The sequence below is a fragment of the Netta rufina genome, assembly GCF_964035555.1.
Source record: "Netta rufina genome assembly, chromosome: 1".
Lineage (NCBI taxonomy): Eukaryota > Metazoa > Chordata > Aves > Anseriformes > Anatidae > Netta > Netta rufina.
The window spans coordinates 96,805,859-96,828,564 of NC_140123.1; the positions used below are offsets into that span (position 1 = coordinate 96,805,859).

General features: G+C 38.8%; 1 protein-coding gene across 1 annotated transcript; it reads right to left on the reverse strand.

Moving 5' to 3' along the window:
• On the reverse strand, window positions 1-22,357 carry IFNAR1 (interferon alpha and beta receptor subunit 1). Its single transcript, XM_084287402.1, has 11 exons — window positions 22,264-22,357; window positions 14,323-14,443; window positions 12,655-12,845; window positions 11,901-12,055; window positions 10,832-10,973; window positions 9,755-9,869; window positions 8,732-8,934; window positions 7,401-7,555; window positions 6,458-6,611; window positions 4,140-4,294; window positions 1-1,494 (listed from the first exon to the last, which is right to left on the reverse strand). Exons 1-11 carry the CDS (start codon window positions 22,346-22,348, stop codon window positions 1,270-1,272), a joined length of 1,701 nt encoding a protein of 566 aa, XP_084143528.1. The 5' UTR covers window positions 22,349-22,357; the 3' UTR covers window positions 1-1,269.
• Between the last annotated feature and the right edge of the window lie 349 nt (window positions 22,358-22,706).

The following is a 22,706-nucleotide window of genomic DNA, read 5'->3' on the forward strand; positions in this document are numbered from 1 at the left end:
ATAAACATTTGAACATCAACAATTACATGTTAGACAACAAGCAACATAAAAACAACTTACTCTAAATCAATTTCTTCGTAAGAAATTAACTATTTTAAAAATCAGTTCAAAAGAAAAGTGGCACACCAAAGTGAAACAACATTGCAGCATCTTTGTATTTTGTACAAGGAAATGTTTGTTGATACAATGAGACTGAATTGAAAAAAAAACTTTGAATGACAAGCATCCTCACTGTGCTGTTAGAAGACGTCCTAAATTCAGCTTGGATAATTCTAATTACAGAAATAAGTTCCTTTGTTAAAGGAGATTCCCATTGGCAAATCCAATTCAAATAGAAGTGTTTTACGCTTCTGGTTGTCTAATCATGAGAGAGAAGAAAAAAGAATATTCTTCTTAATGTGTCTTATCATTAAAGCATTTTTCAAAGTATTATTTAAAGTATTCATTAGTTTCTTCCTGCAGCATATATCTGGCTTGGACGCTTGTCATCCTAAATGCAGAACAATACAGTTTGACTATACATCTATTTACAAAGAGCTTCCACTGTGAAATTTCTCTTTCCAGTGGAGTAAGCCTCTTTCCTAACTCTTCTCCTCCCCAAACTTGCCCAGGTTACCAAGTGATGTAGGAGAAGAGCACCCTGATGCAGGGACACAGCTTAATGAACACAAAGGCAGGCAGCGGAAGTATCTGATAGCCGTGGCCACGAAAGTTTACATGGATGCTCAGAGGAGCTGCCTCACTGAGACTGGTTTCTCTGCATCCTTTGCTCTGGACCTGCTGAACCAAAAACCACTGCCCCCAAAGGGCTGGAAGAGAACATCACACTTCTTACAATTGTATCTGGCATCAGTTTTCTTCTGCCTGTGTAAACACTAGGACTCAATACTGTAATTTAAGTATTCTTTCAAAGTACACACTGGCACTCAAAGCCTGCTTGTGGAACACAGCAGGCTTTCACTGAGGTTATTAGGTTCAAGAATATGAAGTGGACAGATTTGTTCCTCTTTATTCAGGTGGTATTCCTTTTATCACAGGATGAATATTCAGTCAAAATGGTGTAAGATAACAGAAGTCAAATGTGTTTTAACTTCAGTCAGCTTGCAGCAGAGAATGTGACTTTCCACTAACCCAGTGGAAATTTGGAAGCTTCAGCACAAATATCCCAAAGCCATACTGTCTTCATTAGTCCAAGACTTTCATAATAAAAAAAAGTTTAAGTGTTTATTACACTACTAGTCCCGCATTTCAATTTTACTTCCTTAAAAGTTATATTATTTCCTTTTCTAGCATTCCTTCTGACCCTTTGCTCCCTGAGGTATCATCATCATTAGAGTAATTCCCTGAATCTCGACTGCTCTGTTTAGAGTGTTTGTAGTCTTTGAAATCATTTTGATTTACTTCTTCTATGATGCTTTCAATGACATAACAACTTTCTATTGGCTCTTCCGCAGTGGGCAGATACGGGCTGCCAAAGAGCTGTCCTCCAAATCCCTGCAAAAAGAGAAGAGAGATGAATATTCATGCCTAACACCTAAATAATGACTCCATTTAACACCATAGTTGTACAAATCTAGTTTATCACATTCAATAGCATCATAAGGTTTTCTACCTATTATACGCTGTTTCCCTAAGTTCACAAATGAAAAATGACAATGAAGTTTAGCTGCATTTACATAATCAAATACTAAAGAATGATTACAGTAAAAGAGTTGAGGTTAAGATGCTGTTTGCAGCTGTCAATCACCTATATAATTGCAATATTTCTTTGACTCTAGCCTTATGAGGAAATAAAGGAAAACCCTAATTCAGAACATTTTCAGAGATCATGTCATAGCATGTGGATGACAGATGTGTGTTCGCAAAGCCTACGAGTGATTATTAGTTATTAAGCAAAGTTTGAATGAAGAAAGAGAAAGCAAGCTGCAACAGCATGATACCAACCCCTTATACAGCTCTCAACAGCATGTTGCTGTCCTTCCTACGTGCCTTAACTCTAAAAAGCAGTTGTTTAAATCAAACCCATTAGAAAAGTTCTCAGTCAAATATACATCATATCAACCATGTTACCAGCATTCTACCAAACAGAAGAGCTAAAATGTTGCCTTACAAACTAATGAAATTCAGATTTGCCCTTGGAAATTATGAGACTGGTTTACAATTTTAACTTTTACTCAGAAAGCTCTGTACGCTACATATCCTAAGAGCATCAGTGAGAAGGAGAAACACATTAGGAAGGCTACACACTGCTCAGGTCTACATTTTGGGAGACACTGAAGAAAGCACGGTGATGAGCAGCTCTTGCTGCATTTCAGAACATACCCGCATTGACACGATGCTCTGTTCATTCCAGAAGTGGATCACTGAATACTATGCCAAGCAAAGCCAGAAGTTGCACAACATCTGCCTTTGAGACTTGAATCATCTAGATTGCTAGGTCAGGGCATGGTAGAAGTGTTTGCAAAGATTGGACTTTCGTTTTCATGTCCTGAATTTTAAAGAGCAGGCAATAATGACTGTTCTTTGACCACATGGATTCTCAGACCATAAAAGTACGTGGAGGACATGTCAGAAAAGCAACGTGGCTTTCACAGAATACAAGAGGCTGGAAGGGCACTCCCAACTCTTTCCAGCTTCTTGAGATGGAGATGGTTTCTGTTTGTTTTAGTGACGTTTCATGCAATTCTCTTCCACAAACATGACCCATATAACCATTCTCATATCCACAAAGGCTGTCCACATAGGAGATCTGCAGATCCCCCTGCCTGAAGATACTTTTGTTTTGAACCTGGCTCCTACTAAATAACTTATTTACTGAGAGGGTTGTGAGGCATTGGAATGGGCTGCCCAGGGAAGTGGTGGAGTCACCATCCCTGGAGGTCTTTAAAAGATGTTGAACTTAGCGATATGGTTTAGTGGAGGACTTGTTAGTATTAGGTCAGAGGTTGGACTCGATGATCTTGAGGTCTCTTCCAACCTAGACAATTCAGTGATTCTGCGATAAATCTATTTGATGTCCTCTTTCTAATAATGAAAGAGCCAGAAAATTATTTATCAATCCCTATTCATAGAATCTTAGAACTGTTTGGGCTGGAAGGGACCTTTAAAAATCATCTAGTCCACCCTTCCTGTCATGGGCAGGGACACCTCCCACTGGATCAGGTTGTCCAAAGCCCCATCCAGCCTGGCCTTGAACACTTCGAGGGATGGGGCATCCACAGCTTCTCTGGGCAACCTGTGCCAGTGCTTCACTGCCCTCATCATAAAAATTTCTTCCCAGTGTAAATCTATCCCCTTTCAGTTTAAAACCACTGCCCCTTGTCCTGTCACTACAAACCTTGGTAAAAAGTTTTTCTCAACTCTCTCAGCCTCTCTTCACACTAGAGGTGCTCCAGCCTTCCCATCACTTTCAGGGCCCTCCTCTGGACCCACTCTCACAGGTCCACATCCTTGTGGTACTGAAGCTCCAGACCTGGGTGCAGCACTCCAGGTGGGGTCCCATGAGAGCAAAGCAGAGAGGATGAATCCCCTCCATCCACTGACTGGCCACACTTCTTTTTAAGCAGCCCAGGATTTTAAGCCTGGCTTTCTGGGCTGCAAGTGCAAATTGCCAGCTCATACCCAGTTTTTCCACCCAGCTGTATCCCCATGTCCTTAGCCCTGCTTTGCAGGGCTGCAGTCAATCAATTCCCCTCTTCAGGCTACTCATGCTTGCCTTCCAAGGAAGCCTTCAGAGAAACTACTGAGGTCTAATGCAACGATGGAGAAAGACAATCCAGAAGCAATAAAAATCAAGTGCTATGCAGCAAGAAAATAATAGCAAGCTCTTAATTGAAAGGAAGCAAGTAAGACACAGTACTCATTTTATGCCATGAACCAACAGGGAGAAGGCAAAAAAGGCTAGAGCCAGATAACATGGTGGGAAAACTATTCTGGTCTCAAATTGCAGGGCAAAAGTACATACACATACAGGGTAAATACATGCACTGGAATAAAAAAAGTTAGCAACTCTGTGCAAATAAACAATTAAAATGTTCACTAATTGAAACTTTTGAACTGAAACTTTTTCTATAACATTTTACACTTCTTTCCTAAAAGTATGTCTGCTTAATGAATGAGAAAAATCAATCTTGTCTCACCTCTATGTTCAGAGGAGGCGTGCATGATGGAAAGAACACATACTTGATTTTATTATAGGCTTGATACAGGAAAAAAATGATCAGTACAGCCACAACCAAGACAGCAATCAGGGCAGTTACAAACGTTGCTAAAATGATCAGAGGTAACATTTTATCTAAAAAAGTGGATGTGAAAAAAAAGCAAAAACAAACATTCAGTCTAGGTATTCATAAACCACACAGATTAAAACAGATGACCCCCCTCCCCCAAATCTGCTGCAGTATTTATCATAAAATAGCACATTCCTTCACTGCTATACCCAGGCACGATGGTCATTAGGAAAACAATGTAATTCTATATCTCACATAATTTTATTAGAAGCACAACCTAAGAGATTTCAAACACAAGAACACGTACATTTGCATATAGGATCAGAACCAAGATCCGATTATTCCCTCCCTCTTTGACAACAGGACAGAAAGGCTGTGCAGACAGATAACCCTGAAGGACCTGATATATGTAAATCTATTACCACCCTATTGCCTGTGTGCAGGTTCTAGCCTCAAAGAATATAATATGTGACTGACAGAGATACGGGGGTAAGAATTCCCATAGCTCATGGAAAGAGAATGGGCAATTAGAACTGTGAAGTTGGCCCTCCTTTCCTTAGCCAGGAAATGACTAGACTGGCCAGACTTGCAGGGTCTTCAGGGGCACAAAAGCACTCCAATTGTTTCTTGGACAGGAAAGGAACTCCAACGCTAAGATTCAGATGACTACAGCCCAGCCAGTAGGGAGAAAAAGGATCCTCTACCAAGCAACTCATCTACATGTATTCCTCTTCGATGCTTACCTAGGAAGAAATCAATCCCAAGGACGTTCCAACTATTTTCTACACCAGTAGTGTAGACAGTAGCTCAGCACAAGTTTTTATGCTGTCAGTATAGAAAGGTGAGATGAATTGCACCTCCGTGCTCAAACACAGTCCTGTATTGCTGCGTCAGCCCAGGAACTATGGAAAGCCTTCTAACAGGCTAGGCTCAGTTCTAAGATTTAAGGTTAGGACCTCTGGGGATGAAGTATACAAAGGCAGAATCCACCTTTTGATAGCAGAATATTCTCGTCAAAGGAACCCTTTATCTGAATTGGTATAAGCTAGTCAGTGTGTAAATTAAAGAGTTTTGCAAGCTTCCTTCTCACTGTCTCTGTTCTAGTTGGCAACACACACTCTGGCTCAAACAAGCTGAAGGGAGCTTGAACACACTAAAATAGGAGATACCAGGAGGTGCTTTACAAATAAGCAAGAAGAGACAATCAGTTCTTTTCAATCTCTATTCCCTGTTAGTAAAAGTGATCAAAGGAAAAAAGAATTCCACGCTGCAATATAAGAACATTGGGAAATACAGGGCATGATCTGTGAGACTGTCTCTCTCAGTAGAGAGTCTCGACTATACTGCTTAGTGCTAAATAGAATACTAATAAAAGAAGGGGGAAGAGTAATACCTAACCAGCAAAATAGTCAAAGAATTTGCCTTGTGAAGCTTAAAAAATAAGATTTAATTCTTCTTAGGCTTGATAAAGACAAAAACCCAAGGACTACAAATACTAATAAAACACAGGAGCTTATGATGTGAGAAAGTAATAACACAATTATTAAACTTTCTTAGCTTTAAGTCAGTTTGGATATTTATTAATTTTTCTAGTGTTAAAGGCTCTTAATGGAAAATAACTGGCCAAATTAAATTCAACAGATTATCATACCCTAGTGTTTGGAGTGAGTGTAATCCATCTTCAAACCCTTTTTCATTTTGCACAAATGCTTTTATCTATGACAACTCAGTGTCTTCATCTATAATTTGTCCCCTCACACTTCAGCACAGGATTCTTTTTTATTCAATTAATTCATAGAATAATTAAGACAATTTCAAGAATAAAGTATTCTTGAAAAATGTAGTATTCAGTGATCTCCCTTCTAAACATATATAGGAAGTGACTGAAATTAAAGCTTGCCTATTAACAAGTCATTGTACTGGATGAAGTTTAATTTGCAGTCATTATAGTTATTAATGTGAGAATTTCTAAACTGAGGTATGTTGTGGAATAAAAAATGCAATTTTGTTCAGGTCAGACCAGAAGCCACATTAGCATAGCTAATGGGAGAGAACACAGAGCAGCAGAGTGACAAACTGCTGATATGATCTCTGGTCAAATGGGTGCTAACTTGGTAAGGCCATTAAGTCACATTGCAAGTATTTCCTACTTAATGAGATCTGCAAAGGCTTACGAACTGTTAACAATTTTGATTCCACGGGCATAACAAGTCCCAAGCAATTCCTACCTCCAGGTGTTTTGATGCATTCCTCATTGCTGAAGGGACTGCTTTTGTTGTAAGCTTCTGAAAATGCTTTTACTTTTACACAGTACTGTGTTGAAGGTGTAAGATCAGAGATTGTCGCTATTGTCTGTTTTATCTCTTTCACTTTTATTTCCTCCTGAAAAAGAAAATTTGGAGGAGTAAGACACACAAACATTACAGGTGCCACTCAAATAGAACAGAGTTCTGGTTTCTGCTGAAGAAGTTGGACACCCTTTTGCATTTGGATTGAATAAAATAGAAGAAACTAAAAAACTCTAAAGCAAGAATAGTCAGCAAACATTTATTGACAAAAGCAAACTATTTTTACCAGACTGAAATTTTACAGCTTAGAAGTGATATGTTGTGTGCAAAAATTAAATTCTTCCAGCTGCAGTTTTTCCTGTCTTGTTCTGCAAGTCTACAGATACACGTTTACTGGTTATGGTAGCAATGTTTTGCTATAAGAAACATTTAAAGAATATAGAAAGATGTATTAAAACTGGAGCTAAAAGCATGCAAGACTTCATTGTTTTCTGATACGTATGGCAATAATACTGCAAATACAGTGGGAAAGGAATTTAAGGGGCAGAAAGCTACATTAAGACAACACACAAGTCACATTGAAAGACACCTCTATTAAAAAAAATGAGTCATCTGGCAGCTTTATAAAACTCTGTGTAATTCTACAGAATCATTGCACGTGCGGCTATGTGAATGAAGAAAATTATGAAAATCTCCTCAATTTGTAATGAAAATAGTCTTAGCTAATTTTTTATAGACTCTTTCAGAAAAATAAACTGTTTGTATGATTGATACACTGTACATGTACCTTTTCTGAAAATAAGCTTCTTGAGGAGAACTTAAATGTAGTATTTATATCATAACAAATTTCATATGCTGTTTTAAGTACTTAATGAGTTCATACCTCATTATCTGATGAATTCTTCCAATACACAATCAGGTAAGATAAGTAATAACGCTCCCTCATGACTTTGTTTTCATCTCCTCCTGGAGGAGAAATCTGGACATGCAGCAAAACATCACTGATGTCCACTCTTATACCAGGAGGGCCAATTTCATCTAAAGACACACACAAAAAAAGTCAAAACCAAGACATATACAAATAAACATACTGACTGAAATATTGCAATTTAAACCTGTGACTTTTTAAAAACCATGTATTTAAAAAACTGACTTGACTAACAACTATATTTAGAAGCAGGTCCTGTGAAATATTTCAGTTATTTTTTCTTTGAAAGTTCATGTTTTGTTTTTGCAAGCTTCAGTGACACGAAATAAGCAGGCAATAGGATTCACTCCATGCCAATCAAAGCGAAACTACAGAATGCTTCTTAATTTGATCAGGATGTGGGCCCTCTTTTTCACTTATAGCCTCTTCCACTTACTTTGAGTTAAAATTGAGATGCTTTTAAGTGTTTGGTTTCATTTGTATAATTGTCACTTATTTAATTACAAAAAGCTTTGAGAAGGGTAACCTGACCTATGGAATAGCTACTGATTCTATCTTTAATATGGAGGGAAATGGAATATTACACTCGGCATGTCAAACATTTCTTCACCTCAATAATTGATAACTTTTTGTGAAGTCAAATATTTTAGTAAGCTCACATTTCTAGCAAAACATAAAATATGCAAAACAGATTACAAACACTAATTTCACATTGGAAAGCATTACATATTTTGACTTGGATGTCATAATGATTTAAGACATTGCTTTTTCATTAAGTTCTTCAGAGTTGAACCTCAGTTTTTGCGTAATCCTGTCCTCCTGAATTTTGTGCTGAAGCAGTAATAGAGAGCAAGGAGGAGATGAGGGCAGATGCACAAGGAAACAGAGGTGCTGGTTTCCAACCTTATCTGTCTTTGAGACCAATTCTAGGTATCTCAGAAAAATAACACCAATGGCAGAAGTCAGATAAGGAATATTTGCAGTATAATCTCACAAAATTATTAATGCAATAGACGAGATTATAAAATGCCATATAATGCTTTGAGTTTCAATTTTGTAAGACAAGTGATATGATTTTAAATATAGGGATATAAAACAACTGTGCTGAGTAGAGAAGACCAAGGAAAAACTCCAGTGTAACTTGAAGAGGCCAGGGCTCCCAGCAGAGTTTCTGTAGGGGAACTATGTATTCAGTTTCATTAATCCAGGAAGTGTCTTTGTGCAAATACTAGCATTAAGTTCAAGTTGGTTAGGAAATGAAAATATTTAAGAAAACATCTCCTTACTTGTACTTAGAGGATCTATTTTTACTTCTTTAGACAAGCACGATTTATTATATTCACTCATGGCCTGCACACGGAGATAATAAAATGCAGAAATAACGGTGATGATAGACGTGAAATTGCATTTTGTGTTTGTGATGTTTTCACATCTGGGTACACTGAGCCACTTCCCAGAGTGATCATCATGAAGTTGCTTTTCAAAACCACTGCAAGAGATATTATAATGTTTTTATACAGGGTCCACAAATTCCAAAGCAGCACATTCACATTTAGAATACTACATACAAAAAATTAAGAGGCCTATTCTTGCAAAAGTAAACCATCTATTTTCCATTAATTACTGAAACAATGAAGCCAATTGGATCAGGAAATTCAAACCAGTGTCTGAATCAATCCTAACTAGAAAAGAAAACTGCATTTGATTTTAAAGTTTTAAAAATTCAAACTAAGATTTTTCAAACAGCTCTATTAAGTTGATTATTTTTTATGTCATGCTAAGGGAATTCCAGAAAAATGCTACTTGTTATGAGGTATCTCTCATAATTTAGATGCTGGTCACAATAATTGTGCTACAACTAGACATGAAGATATAGATTTATAGACATGCCGATTTTCTTTTTAATGTTGGAATCAGACCAGAAATAATCAACTATGTTGACAATTGAAACCTTGAAAAACAGCATTTTGCTGTTTCTAGTTATCTAATTTCTTCAAATTTAAAGACACAAAGAAACGCAAACTTCATATTTTATAATTCTACTTAGCTTGTATATAGTCCATTCCATGAAGTATTTAACACCCTTAAAACAAGCCTAGTATTCTGACATTATACAATATGATGTTATTTGCAATCCTTTCAAAGCCATGCTAAGACCAGATGATTTATCCACTGTTATACTGCATATCTTAAGCCATGTTTGTGAAGTATTTCAATTTAGCTTCCAGTAAGTGTTTGCAAAATACAATAGATAACATTTAGAACTACATAATTAGTTTATACAGAGATACAGAAACTGTTTAACTCACAGGAGATACTGTACGGTATAGTTCACATGTTGTTTATATGGATTATTCCAATGCAGACGAAATTGCATGTTCAAAGCAGAAACTTTCAGATTTGCTGGACAAAATAAGTAATTTACTGCATAAAATGGAAAAAAAAAAAAAAAGGAAGGAAATCCAGAGTTACTAAAAAGCCTTACAGCAATTTCTCACTGAGTGTTCAGTTCAGCAATTCACACTGGCCAGTTATCACATAAATGATGGCACACATACAGTAAGTAAGAAAAAAAAAAATCAAAATTGCCTGTTTTCATTATAAAGATGGCAAATTAATACACTGTATATATCACGGAATTTAAGTCTTTAATATTACAAGCACCAGTTAAAAAGCAGTGTCGGTAAAATTAAGTACAGATGCATTGAGATTAGTGTAAACAAAATGGTCCAGCAATGACTTGCCTAGAAAAATTGTGTAAAATACATACAAGCAAGCATGAAGTAGTTTTGATGTACCATCCAATCTAGCATTTGACTTTCTCAATTCCCACACTATATTTTCCCCTAAAATAAATATTTAAAAATACTTAGACACTTGAACAACGTGAAAAAGAATTTAAATTCAGACAGGTAAAACAAGACATTAGTTGTAAGCAAAACTGCCACCTAGCCATTCTTCAGAATCTGCAAGAATAAAGTCACCAAGGCTTGCATGAAAGAGGTTTTCTTAAGCTTGGCTCAAGTATGTGTATGTTCATTTACTGCCAAATATACAAGAGTCTTTTGTTCTGCCTACACACACTTCCTTCTGATTTAAATCGAAAAATATCCGGTTTTCCAATATAGAGAAAGTAGTTTTTGCAGTACAAATTAATGGACAGAATTTGCCTCAGTGAAAGCCTTTTTGTACTGTTAAAACTATAGTAGTGATAGGTGACGTTATATTGATTTAAAACAGAAAAACTAAGTAATTGTCAAGATTGCTTTTATACCAAAAGAAGTAGGAACCTGGCATCTCTGTGCATTTTTGTTGTGTTAAAACAATATACTTTCCAAAAGTTTAAATAAATAATCAATTTAAAATTAAATAGTTTCACGTTATACCTTTACGGGTAGTTTTTACACAATGAATGGGACTGAATAAGCCTTCTTGATAGTAAAGAGTTGCTTGGACTTTTAAACAATAGGTTGTCTCAGGTGCAAGACCACTGATGGTATCCACAGGAAAAATATTTTGACTTCTGACCTGTCAGAAAGAATTGTGGACAGCATATGAGCAGCATCTTCCAGATTAGCTGATTTTTAAAGTATCTTTTCCTCCAGGTTTCAGCCCATTTATATAATATTATTTATATTATATAAATATACCCTAAAAACAAAACAAAACAACAACAACAAAAAAAACTAAAGTAGGGAACAAAGGATAATATATGGGCTGATTTGTGCTAAAGGGAAGTTTCAAACTTAGCCATGAGACTGAGATACTCCTTTACATATGAAACTGGGTGTCCAGTTGTAGGGTTGCAGCACTGCTGTACATAAAGCAGAACTTACCACACATTCAGGTGCATACTCTGAAGACAAAATAGTGCATTTGTATTTCTCAATTAATTGAGAATTTACAATTCTAGAATTTACAAATTCTAAAAATTCTGTAAGAATTCTAAAAAAAACCTGTAAATTCTAAATTCTAGAATTTAGAATTCTAAGACCTCGTAAGAATCCTTAAACTCTCCTGACATACAATATGAAAACAAAGAACTTCATGACACAGAACTGCACTATGATAGTCAAGCTCCACATATCTACACCCCATTGTAAATGCTTCTTCCCACTACCCTGAACTCTTTCCCTTCCCTGTTGTTCTTAGCTGATGGTAGCTGCTGCTCCAACTTATCTGAGATGGTTTCACTTGGTTCCTCATGCATTAGGCTCCAGCATTTAACAGAAATACAAAGCTTGTATCACAAAATATCCAACAGTCCTCTACTTGAAAACAAAACAAAACACAAACCAACCAAAAAAAACACCCTCAACTTCCCAACTGCATAGCAACAATTATACTGAGTTACAGAATTAAACAGTTACATAGTTAAACAGTTCAATTTTAGATCATTAAGCAATTAAAGTACATCTTTGGCAGTTGAGATCAAAAATCAAAATGTAACCATACCTCTGCATCAGATGAATTTTCCCAGATAACCAGATTATATTTAAAACTTGACAGATTCCACATTTTTCGGTCCTGATTTGATTCTGGAGGAGAAACTTGAATTTTAATGACACCATTTATGGACTGCAAACGTATTTCTGGGGGACCAATCTGAGCTGAAAATATGAAAGAAAAAGAAGTAAGCAAGAATGTTTAAAGAAATACTACCCAAAAAGTAACTTACGTTAATAAACCCACAGTAATGGCATATAGTATCTTATTTTAGCTTGGACAGGTACACCCTTTGCTGGGTAAAAAAAACCAACAGGTGGATGACTGAGCCCAGAGAGCATTGGTGAATAGAGTTTAATGACAGATCCTGCACTTTGGCCAATCCAACTCAACTAATACAACAGAGGGAAGGCAACTATCATCCTATACCATAATGAAAAATCAGGGGGTCGGTAGAAGACTTCCAGAGAAGTCTACTATATGGAGATCTTTTTTTTTTTTTTTTTTTTTTTTTTAAAGAAGTCTAGAGAAGTAGCCATAGAGAACTCTGTCACAAGAACAGCATCACTTTCAATACCTTTTCCTTTCCAGAAAGGAAAGAATAATAGCATTCTATCACCTGCAAATACCTTGTATTACTTTTAGATTGAGAAAGTGACTAGTTCATGTTATGAGCAATGGAAACCACATGCATTTTTTCCCCAGTAATGTGAAAAAGGACATGTAACTAAAAAAAATGTTGCAGTAAATATGGAGCTCATACCTATAAGAAATGGAATCATTTCAAAAACACTAGACCATGGTGATTTGTCTTCCTTTCGCTCAGCCCTTACGCGCACAAGATGCTCATCACTGTATTCAGTTATCGCTGAAGAAAAGTCACATTCTGTGTCAGTGACGTTTTGACAACCAGGCAACTCCTTCCATTCCGTTTCACTTGTCTTAGGATCAAACCTGCAAGGTGAGTTAAAAATATCACACACACAAGAACAACTTACAATACAATCTAAGTCATCAGTTCCTCCTAAGTCATCCTTTTCTTCTTAATGCTAGTAAGAGTCAGGTTGCTTAGCATTTAACACCAATTACACTGGTGTTAGGGATCTCTATTTCATCAGCCTTGAGTTTATATTACCATTTATTAATGAAATTAGTTTATCCTTATTACTCAAGAGTATCAGAATTTGTAGACTGGTAGTTAACATTTGCTTTATTCACTGTGTAAACACAGCATCTAAGAACAGTATCAAAGAATTGTCAAAATCCAAAATTATACCCTTAATACATTACCCTAGTTTGGTAAGGATTTTATAAAACTGTTGGAAGAAATTTAAAAGTCTTAATGGCAATAAATGCTTAAGAAAACATAAAAGAACCAAAGAAAATAATTCTAATGTAAGCAAGGGGTGTAGATTAGGGGAAAAAGAAAAAGCAGAAAAATGGAGTTTGACAATAAATGTTGGACAAAAAAGCTTTCCAGAAGCTTTATTTCTTGCAAGTTAACAGACAGCAATACCTGTTTTAGCAAACAGGAATTGCATACAAGTATTACAAACAATCTCACCAAAAAACAAAACAAAAAAAAAAGTGCAGACTTGAAGTAGTAATTGTTTGTCCTCAACACTTACCTTACAGATTTATTTTAAAACTTAAGTGGTCTGAATTTTCAACGTATCTGTTTGTCATTTACATATTGAAAGACAGCTTTTTTAAATCCACAAAATTTTACATTAATAAATCCAAAAATAAAAGAACTTCTTAAGCTATTTTATCTTAGAAGTGTTTTTAAATATTTGTCTGTCAGGATAGTACCACAAAATACCAAACACATATGTCTATGCTTATATAAGCATGCATAAGTATTGGTATATGAAAAAAAAAAAAAAAAAAAAGAAAACCAAGCTAACATTTAAGAACAAAGATTGATTCATCTAGTCATTAAAATTTGCAGATGAGAAATCTAGATTCATAAATACATTGACAGATTATTCAATATCTACACTGAAAATTTTCTTGAGATCTGTGCACGTGTGTGTGGGTGTCTTTTGACACAATCTAGCTCAAATAAAAACAAAACAAAAACAAGAGTAGAGTCACAAAATCTAAAAACTACACTTCCAAGTGTACCAGTTTATCTTCTCAGTACCTCAGTGATTCTTGGAGAATTATTACTAAATGAGGTCTGCGTTTATAAAGCATCACCACCAGTGAACAATGTAATTTTACGTATAAGATAGAAACATGAAGGACAATACTAGGATTCTGCTTCAGTTCAAGACTTAGTCTTCCTGCTTCTACTTTCTGAATTTCAAAGTCTCTAGAAGTTTTAGACAGCAGCATTTAGAAGCATAGTCATAAATCAATAAATTATTTTCTCTTCTACACAAATAAGCGTCAGATACTTCTGGCTCTGAATAAAGCTACTACTTACCACTGATATTCGGCTGAAAATGTGACATTGGTATCATTCCCCGTGTAGTTCCACCTTAGAGTGAAGTTTGTATTTACAACATAGACCTGAATATCCTGAGGACTCTTCAAATCGGTTTGGCCTATAAGAAAGTAGCAGACATATATAAGGACTGGGATAAATATTTTTTTACGTAAACTGAGAAACCACTTTTGTTAAAAAAAAAAAAAAAAAAAAAGTAGAGAGTTATGAAATATCAATAAACATTTCACTGAGTTTAAAAAACAAACCAAAATGAAAACAAAAACCTACCACAACACGCTATGCAAATGACATTCAACATACAGCCTAGGAGCTGCGCATCAAGCAGCTTCTTCGCTCATCTGACCATACAAGCTCTCTCCTCCTTGTTTAAGGTCCTCCTCCCACTTCCCGTTTAAAAGCACGTACAGATGTAGCATTCAGCGCCTGTAGTTCACGGCCACAGGCTGATTATATGCAGTCGGAAGGCCTTTAACCAGCATTTTGTTGGCTGGATTCGACATCTGGATCTCAGCTGCAAACTGCTAGGGATTAACCCGCTGCTGTCATCTCACGGCTGTGGGACAGGTAGAGCTTTCCAGCCTCGTTTTATGTCATGTATTACTGTCACAAATTCAGTGTACAGCCTTGAACGTAAATCCCGTTCAGGATCTTGTACCTCACTCAGGGTAATCGTGTCTTTGGCATGATTAAAGACCTAAGGAGGCACATAAAAGACCTAAGGAGGGCAGGGTTCAAGTCTCAGGATGCAGATACGAATGACCAAAACATCAAGGGAAAGAGGAGACCTGACTTCTGAAAGGCAGACTGCCAACAAGAGGGAAGGACACATGCTGGAACCACCTGCAGGATAGCTCTCTCCTTCTGTATTTTTCCACCTTTCAAAAAAAAAAAAAGTGATTAATAAAGCCCTGTTTCATTACTGCCTTATAGTTACCATTAACTCTGAGATATGCAGAGTGTCCTAGGTGCTCCCCTTAGGGCACAATTCAGCTATCGAACCAGTAATAATGCTGCAGGGGAAGGAATTATTCTGGTATTTAGGCAAACTGAACATTATCTGTCTACTTTCAAGGTATGTTTTCCTTTGACACCAGTCCATGGCACTACTTCAAAACAGTGAGGCTACAATGTTATAACAGGGACAACGTTTGGTCTGAAAGTTTTCTAGTAACACTATCCTAAACCAGACTCTGGCTTACAGAGCAGATGCAAGCAGGGTGGAAAAGAAAAAAAGTCATTCATACACTCAGTCTCTGTGTAAATAATTATTGGTAAATTATCTTAATAGACGGTATGAGAGAAAAACATCTTTTGAGAGCATCATTTAACTGCCGAGGTCTGAACAGCTTCCAGTAGCAGGCACTAAGCCAGTTTCTGTAGTTCTCCAGCAAAACGCACAAAAAAAAACAAAAACAAAAACAAAAACAAAAACAAAAAAAGAGCCTGCCGTGGCAGGGCTAAACAGAAGGCTTTACAGCAGGAGACGCCCGAGGTAGATTCTTTACAGGGAGCCCTGAGCACACTGTAGAAGGCAGCGTTGGGTAACATCGTATTAGTTGAGACTCACCGTGCACCTCCAAGAGCTCCAGCACCAGTAAAAAAAAAAGTGATGATGCATTACGATAATTAGTTTCATTTTCAAATCCTTATCTTACATGTTGTACGCGGCTTTACAGTAAGAGTTATTAAAGCTTTTCCATGGGGGTCGGAGAGGAAAAAGGAAGTCTGGTAGCAGGATTGTTTTGAGATTCTTGTTCTGAACAGTTACCCTATTGCCCCAAGTTTTTGAAAGCTGGTGTCAGACTTCAACGTTTTAAGCTAGGCAAGCTTTTTCTACAGCTAGTGAATACCACAGCCAATAATCATATCCTGTCTCTGGATACAAACAACACTGCAGAAGTGCAGCTCTGGGCTCTGACATTTGCTGTCGCTTTTCCAAATGAATCTGTAAAACTTCACGGCACTTGGTATGAACTCAAGCACTCAAATTAAAATTGGGAAACGTCATGAAATACAGATTTCAGCTAATTATTTAAACCGATGTTTCAGAAGGTTTTTTTTTTTTTTGTCCCCTCCCACCCACTGAACCTCCCCCGAAAGGCTTCAGTCAGATGGCACTTATGAAGGCGTTGTAGGACTTTTCCATCCCAGGCATACCCCAGAAAAGGAGCCAACAGCATGACTCTGAAAACCACACGAAACCTTATAGCCATCAATACACTACTTCACTATTCTTGTAAAGCCATCGGTAAGAAAACTGTGTGCTTCTTTCTCCCCCCGTACCTTTGATTTTAACTACTAATTGCGGGGGGCACAGTGGAAGGCAGAAGGGAAGAGTTGTTGGAAACTGCTACTTACAGTTCAACGGGGTCGTGCCTGCACCCACACACTTGGCCTTCATAGAAATCTAAGTAGTATTTTTTTTATTTATTTATTTTTTTTAACTCTATCTAAACATGGAACATAAGAGCATCACACACATTCAACAGTTTTGCAGAAGCTTAAAATCTCCCCCTATACTAAAAAGTATCAAAATCATCTCTTTCAACAGCAGCAAAATGGATAAGGAAGCTCACCGAGAAGAGGAGGTTAGTTTACTTATGAATATAATTTTTCCCCCCCCCATAGGTTTTATTGCAAGATAAAGTTCAAATACTTTTCCAACCACAACACAGTGGTTTTGCAGTGAAGGCTGCTATCAGGAAAGCATAAAGCTTTTTGGGAAATGAACCGATAGCTACCACAAAAGGTGCCAAGCTACCAGCAACACTTCCCTTGTTTGGTGTGGGAATTGAGGCTTTCTGAGGCCTATCTGGACAAGGAAATTACTCCGAATTCTGCTGCAACCCTTTTTGATGGTTGGACAGTGAATTCAGAAGGTCTTTATCCCACAGCAATTTTAGTAACAGGCCCAGAAGGTTGTCACGAGTCTCAGATGTGACTGCCTCTTTTCTCGGAGAACTTCCTCTTGCCGGTTTGAACACCGTGGACTCCAGCCTGATGTTCACCCTTTCGCAATCCTCCTTACAAACTGCTGGAACCAGGCATCCAGAGCTGTCTTCCCTGGCACACGACAGCCTTTAGAGACCGTTAATAAACAGAAACATGCCATTCAGAGACCTGTAAAATGACCTAAAAATCCATTACAGAGTTAGAAGTAACTTGTACCAGTTCCCCACAGAAAATCGTACGGCTTTAATTTTTCAGAAAGCCGTTCAGTGGTGTTGAACATAACACTGTACAAGCGTGAGCATTTGCGGCCAGTGCTCAGCAGTTTTCAAGAAGGGGAAAAGATGGTGAAGAGGACAACCCCAGGTACAGAATAGCTCTATCCTGGGAGGGGTAAGACACTCTTCGGCCTTCAAAGCAGCAAACTTTGCCATCCCTGCAATGCAAAGCTGGAAAGCACCAGCACCAGCAACTCCACTTTACTCAGGAGAATGAAAGTGCCGCTTCACTGAACGCTGGGGCTGCGGAATTCCCTCCCGCAGTGCTGTCAGCACCGAGCTCTCGCCTGGTTCGTGAGCTGAGTCAGACAGAAAGTCTCGGCGCTACCGACTGCCGGAAGGTTGGGCCGTCAGCTGGCACCACGTGTTTGCTTTTGTTGTTTCCTGCTCTGCTTCTAGCTGCTGCAAACACCAGACTAGATGGCCTTTTGGCTTCATCTGATGTGAAATATAGATGAAAAAAAACCTAAAACACCACAACGCCTGTTGTAGATCTACCCTGAGCAGGATTAGGTACTTTCCTCCTTGCCCTGGCAGGAAAGACAGATTGTTGCTTTATAAAGACCCAATCCTCACAGACAATCTTCATAACTCAAACAACCCTCACGAGGATATCAAATTTGATAATTTAAATAATTATTTATTGAATTGTTCTGCTTTCATTTGTTCACTCCATCTTCTGCTGGAGATAAAAGGAAGGATACAATCAGAGATCTAACTTCAGATTTATACTCTAAGAAACCTCTTTGGTTGACTTTAATAAAAGGTAACAATAATCGAGTCACATTTTAACAGTTCCTAATCATTCCTTCATCCGATACAAGCACAGGAACTGAGCTGGAAGAAACCTTTCAACGTCACCTACAGCTCACGCTGGAGAAAGCTGGTGGCTGTTCTGTGTACATCAGAGGTTTATGTAGTGAAGCTTTGTGGCTGCCACCAATGCATGGCCTCTTTTTACAGGCCTCCGATCTCCTGAAATGTTTCCCTATCCCTGTTATTAGGGATTACAGAAAGCTTTCTGTGAATTGGAAGTAAAAAACCTCCCAAATCAGATTTCTTAGTAGTTTCTGTTGGAGATCTTGATCTTTACAGACCAGACCAAGTTTCTGTATGACAAAGATGCTTGCTTAGCTGTCATTTATAGTCCTGCAAAACCAGGAGTGTAACAGCAATCTCCTCTACACACATCTAGCTCATGTCTATGGATACTAAAGCACACTATTCTTTTATAATCTTATAGTGCATCTCTTTATTCTCTCTAAGCATCAGACTCTTACGTATTTGAAGCTAGATTAAAGACGAATGACAAAGAGAAACCTAAATGACAGCTACGGTTCTTTTCATTTTACTTTTTCGGTCAAATTTCCTAGCTTTCCGAATGACTTTCATTCTTCTCTTCTGCATTCTCTCCAAATGGCTGTGCTCCCCTGGAACACTGTAATTCAGAAAGTCACAACACTCTGGCAGAAATTTATAAATGGAGCCCGGCTTACAAGAAACATGACCTAACCTTCCCATTCTAATTGACACGACTCTGCCCCAACACTTCTTGGGTTTTCTCCAGCACGGCAACTAAACTTCTAGACAAAAGCTCAAGGCACTGTAACACCATAGATCTTTATTTAATTATTTTTTTTTGGGGGGGGGTGGGGCTGTAGAACTGATATAACTGATATTTAGACCATCATTTGTCACTTTCTGCTTGGCTAAGAACAAAGCCCCTGCACAAGTCCTTTCTCGGTGCCAGCAGGCCTTTTTCCGGGACCTTTCTCCAGCTTGTTGGGACACCGCTCAGTTCCACTCCGGCTGCTTCAAGCAATCGCAAGCTCCTCCCACTCAGCTAAAGGCAGTTTTGATAAGCTTATGCTCTTCTACCACAGACTGTTAGCAAGCATCCATGTAACGTGACGTTGACAGCAAACTGTAACGCGTCTTAGCAAGGTGGAAAATCATACTGTAGTAGTTTAAGCATACTGGAGAAAATAATGTATGTTACGAGATCAGTACACGGTATAGATTCAAAAGCAATACTGAACCAAAATTGTATGCAATCAGAACTCTTCTATCCACACACCTTTCATTCTAAAATAGCAGAAATTCAGGTTGATTTAACGTTTGCTCTCGATAACACGGACATGGCTCGTTGTTCCACACCCATCCCTTCACAAAGTAACCCCTACTTCCAGTGTTTTGTGTTTGCTTACCTAAACCAATCACCTACCCCCCAATAAACAATAATCCTAGAATGCAGGAGTAAGCTTGGTAATATTGCCTTCCCAGAGAGGTTTCATGGTTTTGCAAGAAACCAGATATGCAAAGCAACATTTATTCCAGCATTACTGATTCAGCTGACTGATTCAATCACAAAGACAAGAAGCACGCACCGCTGCCCAAGCTTCCAGTTCCTCATCAACCAAACCACTTTAAATCCCCATCTCAGGGACAATAAATCAAAAAAGCAGCATCAAAAAAATACCCTTTAAAAATCTACTAATTGTTTTTCAATGTATTTTAATTTTCTGGTGTTTTCCGTGAATAATCCACACGAATACATTAAATACTGCCTTCTAGCTCATGGCTGATACAGATGAAGAGAGAGAATTTGTCGAAGATAGCAAGGCTCACAATCCACTGCTGTGATCTACAGATACTCCCATGGAGAGATTTACAATGTCAACAAATTTAGTTGCTTTTTCCTCAAGCAGCAAAAACCTATCTTATAAACTTACTGTGAACCTTTAAAACTGTTTCAAAACTAGAAGTTGTCAGATCAAAAGTTATTTAAAATAATACACCATTTCACTCAAAGGGAAGTGGTTTTTTTTTTGGTCTCCTATTTGAATTACAAAGAGAAGTATAGCATGAAAGTATACATATGATTACATCTCCTAAACAGTCCTTCATAACTGTTTTAATGCTGTATTCTAGCAGGCTTCACAACAGAGGAGATAAGAGATGAATTATTTTTCCTCTGAAAAAAAAAAACAAAAACAAAAACAAAAAAAACCAACCAAACAAACAAAAAAACCCCTGTTTAAGATGTAAAAATCATATCAAGCCTGTACTTAAACTGAAGTTTTTGAATAACTTCCCCAAGCCCAACAGTCTGACACAGATAACCTTGACGTACAGTTGTTTAAGGCAAGATCTCAATGATAATCCTTCCATTGCTTAGTAAACACGTTTTAAAGTTGTGGAGAAAAATATTCAATTACCTTTCTTATACACACTTAAAAATATTTTGCCTGCATATTTCAATTAAATTTAAGTTTTGATTCCAAATGGCACTTGATAGAAGACATTAAAAAAAGTAATAATCCTTTTCCATGTAGAAATCCTTTTCCCTTATCTGTAAAGAATTTAACTTGAACGCATATTACAACTGTACCAGCTTACACAGGTATGCATGAAGTTACAATAAGCCAGAAGGATTTCCAAGATTTCTGTAACCCATGTGTTTTAGATTTCTAGCATAATTTAAATAGTAGGAGTCACAGAAAAGCTCAGGTTTATCATGATAGAAACAGAGACTAGACAAGAGCGTCTAAGACTAACGTAGATAGTGAGCAACTAATCAGAATCAAACTTTGCATAACAAATCGAAAGGAAGACTCAAGTTCATCTCTAAAATCAAGATTTGTGGCTAGCTTATTTTACTAGTATACATTTAAAATTAATTCACGTTACTTCACATAAAGCATAACAATGCTGGTATTGAGGACAACATTGCAAGACATTAGACTGACACAAAAACAAGATATGAAAGGGAAAAAAACGTATAGCACAACTGCCTATCATCCTTCCCCTGCCGTACTTTAATAAACTAAAATAAACGTGAGTGCCTGACCACCCTCTCGGTGAAGAACCTTTTCCTAATATCCAACCCGAACCTCCCCTGACAAAAAGCCATCCAGCAAGAGAACAAAAAAAAATAGTCCATTAGGCAGAAACGATGGAAAATTTAGCTCAGCCTTTCAGCATGGGAAGAAAAGGAGGCCTCTAATGGGTGAGGATGAAAAAACATGTAAAGCCACAACCAAACACATGGCAAAGACGACCCAGCTGTGCAGACCCAGGGCTGTCCCCAGAGCTTTTAGAAGGGGGACCGCTGGTTTTGACAGGGCAGAAAGGGACAGGTCACTAACAGAGCAGCTACTTCTGCGCCTCCAAGCGGTGTACGGCACGTTCATTATCTCCTGTGAGGCTTGTAGGCTAACGCAAGCAGCCGCAGGTATCACGGCGCTTCCAGTTCGCGGTCGGAATTTGGGGGCGATGCCCACAGAACGGAGCTACAGATCCAACGAGCGAAAAAAAAACAAAGAGCAGAGCTCCCAGGGCTGCTTCTCTGCCCGGGCCCTACCACGAACACACAGCGTGGACCCCAAAATCCACCCTGTGCTCCTCCGGGTGTGCCAGACGCGAGGCACACAGCCCCACAGGGGGCACAGCGCGCGGGCGGCGCCCTCCAACACCCCCCCCACTTCAACCCACCGCACTTCACAACGCCCAGCACCGGGGCAGGAAGGCAAAATACCTGCCGTGCCCGACACCCCTCTCTCAAAACAGCTGCCCAAACACCCATCACCACCGCGTCCCCCCACAACCCGGTCGCCACCGAGCCCGGCGGCGGCGGAGCCCCCCCCTCATGGCGGCCGCCGCCGCCCTCATGGCGGCGGCCGGGGCTAACCTGCGCAGCGGCGGGGGGCAGCGGCCAGCAGGCAGCACCACAGCGGCAGCAGCAGAGCCCGGGCCCGGCAGCCCGCTGCCTCCATCCCTCTCCGTTACCGGAAGGCTCCCGGGGCCGCGCATGCGGGCATAACGGGGCGGAGAGGGGCGGGGAGGAGGCTGGCGGCTGCGGGTGGCTCGCAGCCGGCGTTTGGGGGCTGGTGGTAGGGCTCCGATTCCTGTCTGGGTACTGCAGCTGCTGTGTCCGCCTGATAAGGGTCCTGACCCTAATCATTCACCGCGCTCTGCCCGTGTGGTGCGGGGAGTGTTATCCCAGCCCGGCCCCACAGGGTCGGTAGAGCCCTTCAGGCAGCTCGCAAGGGGGCTTTGAGCTCTCTTTAATCAGCAGTAATGGGGTTTTGGGGTGGGAGGTGTCCCTGCCCGTGGCAGGGGGCTGGAACTGGT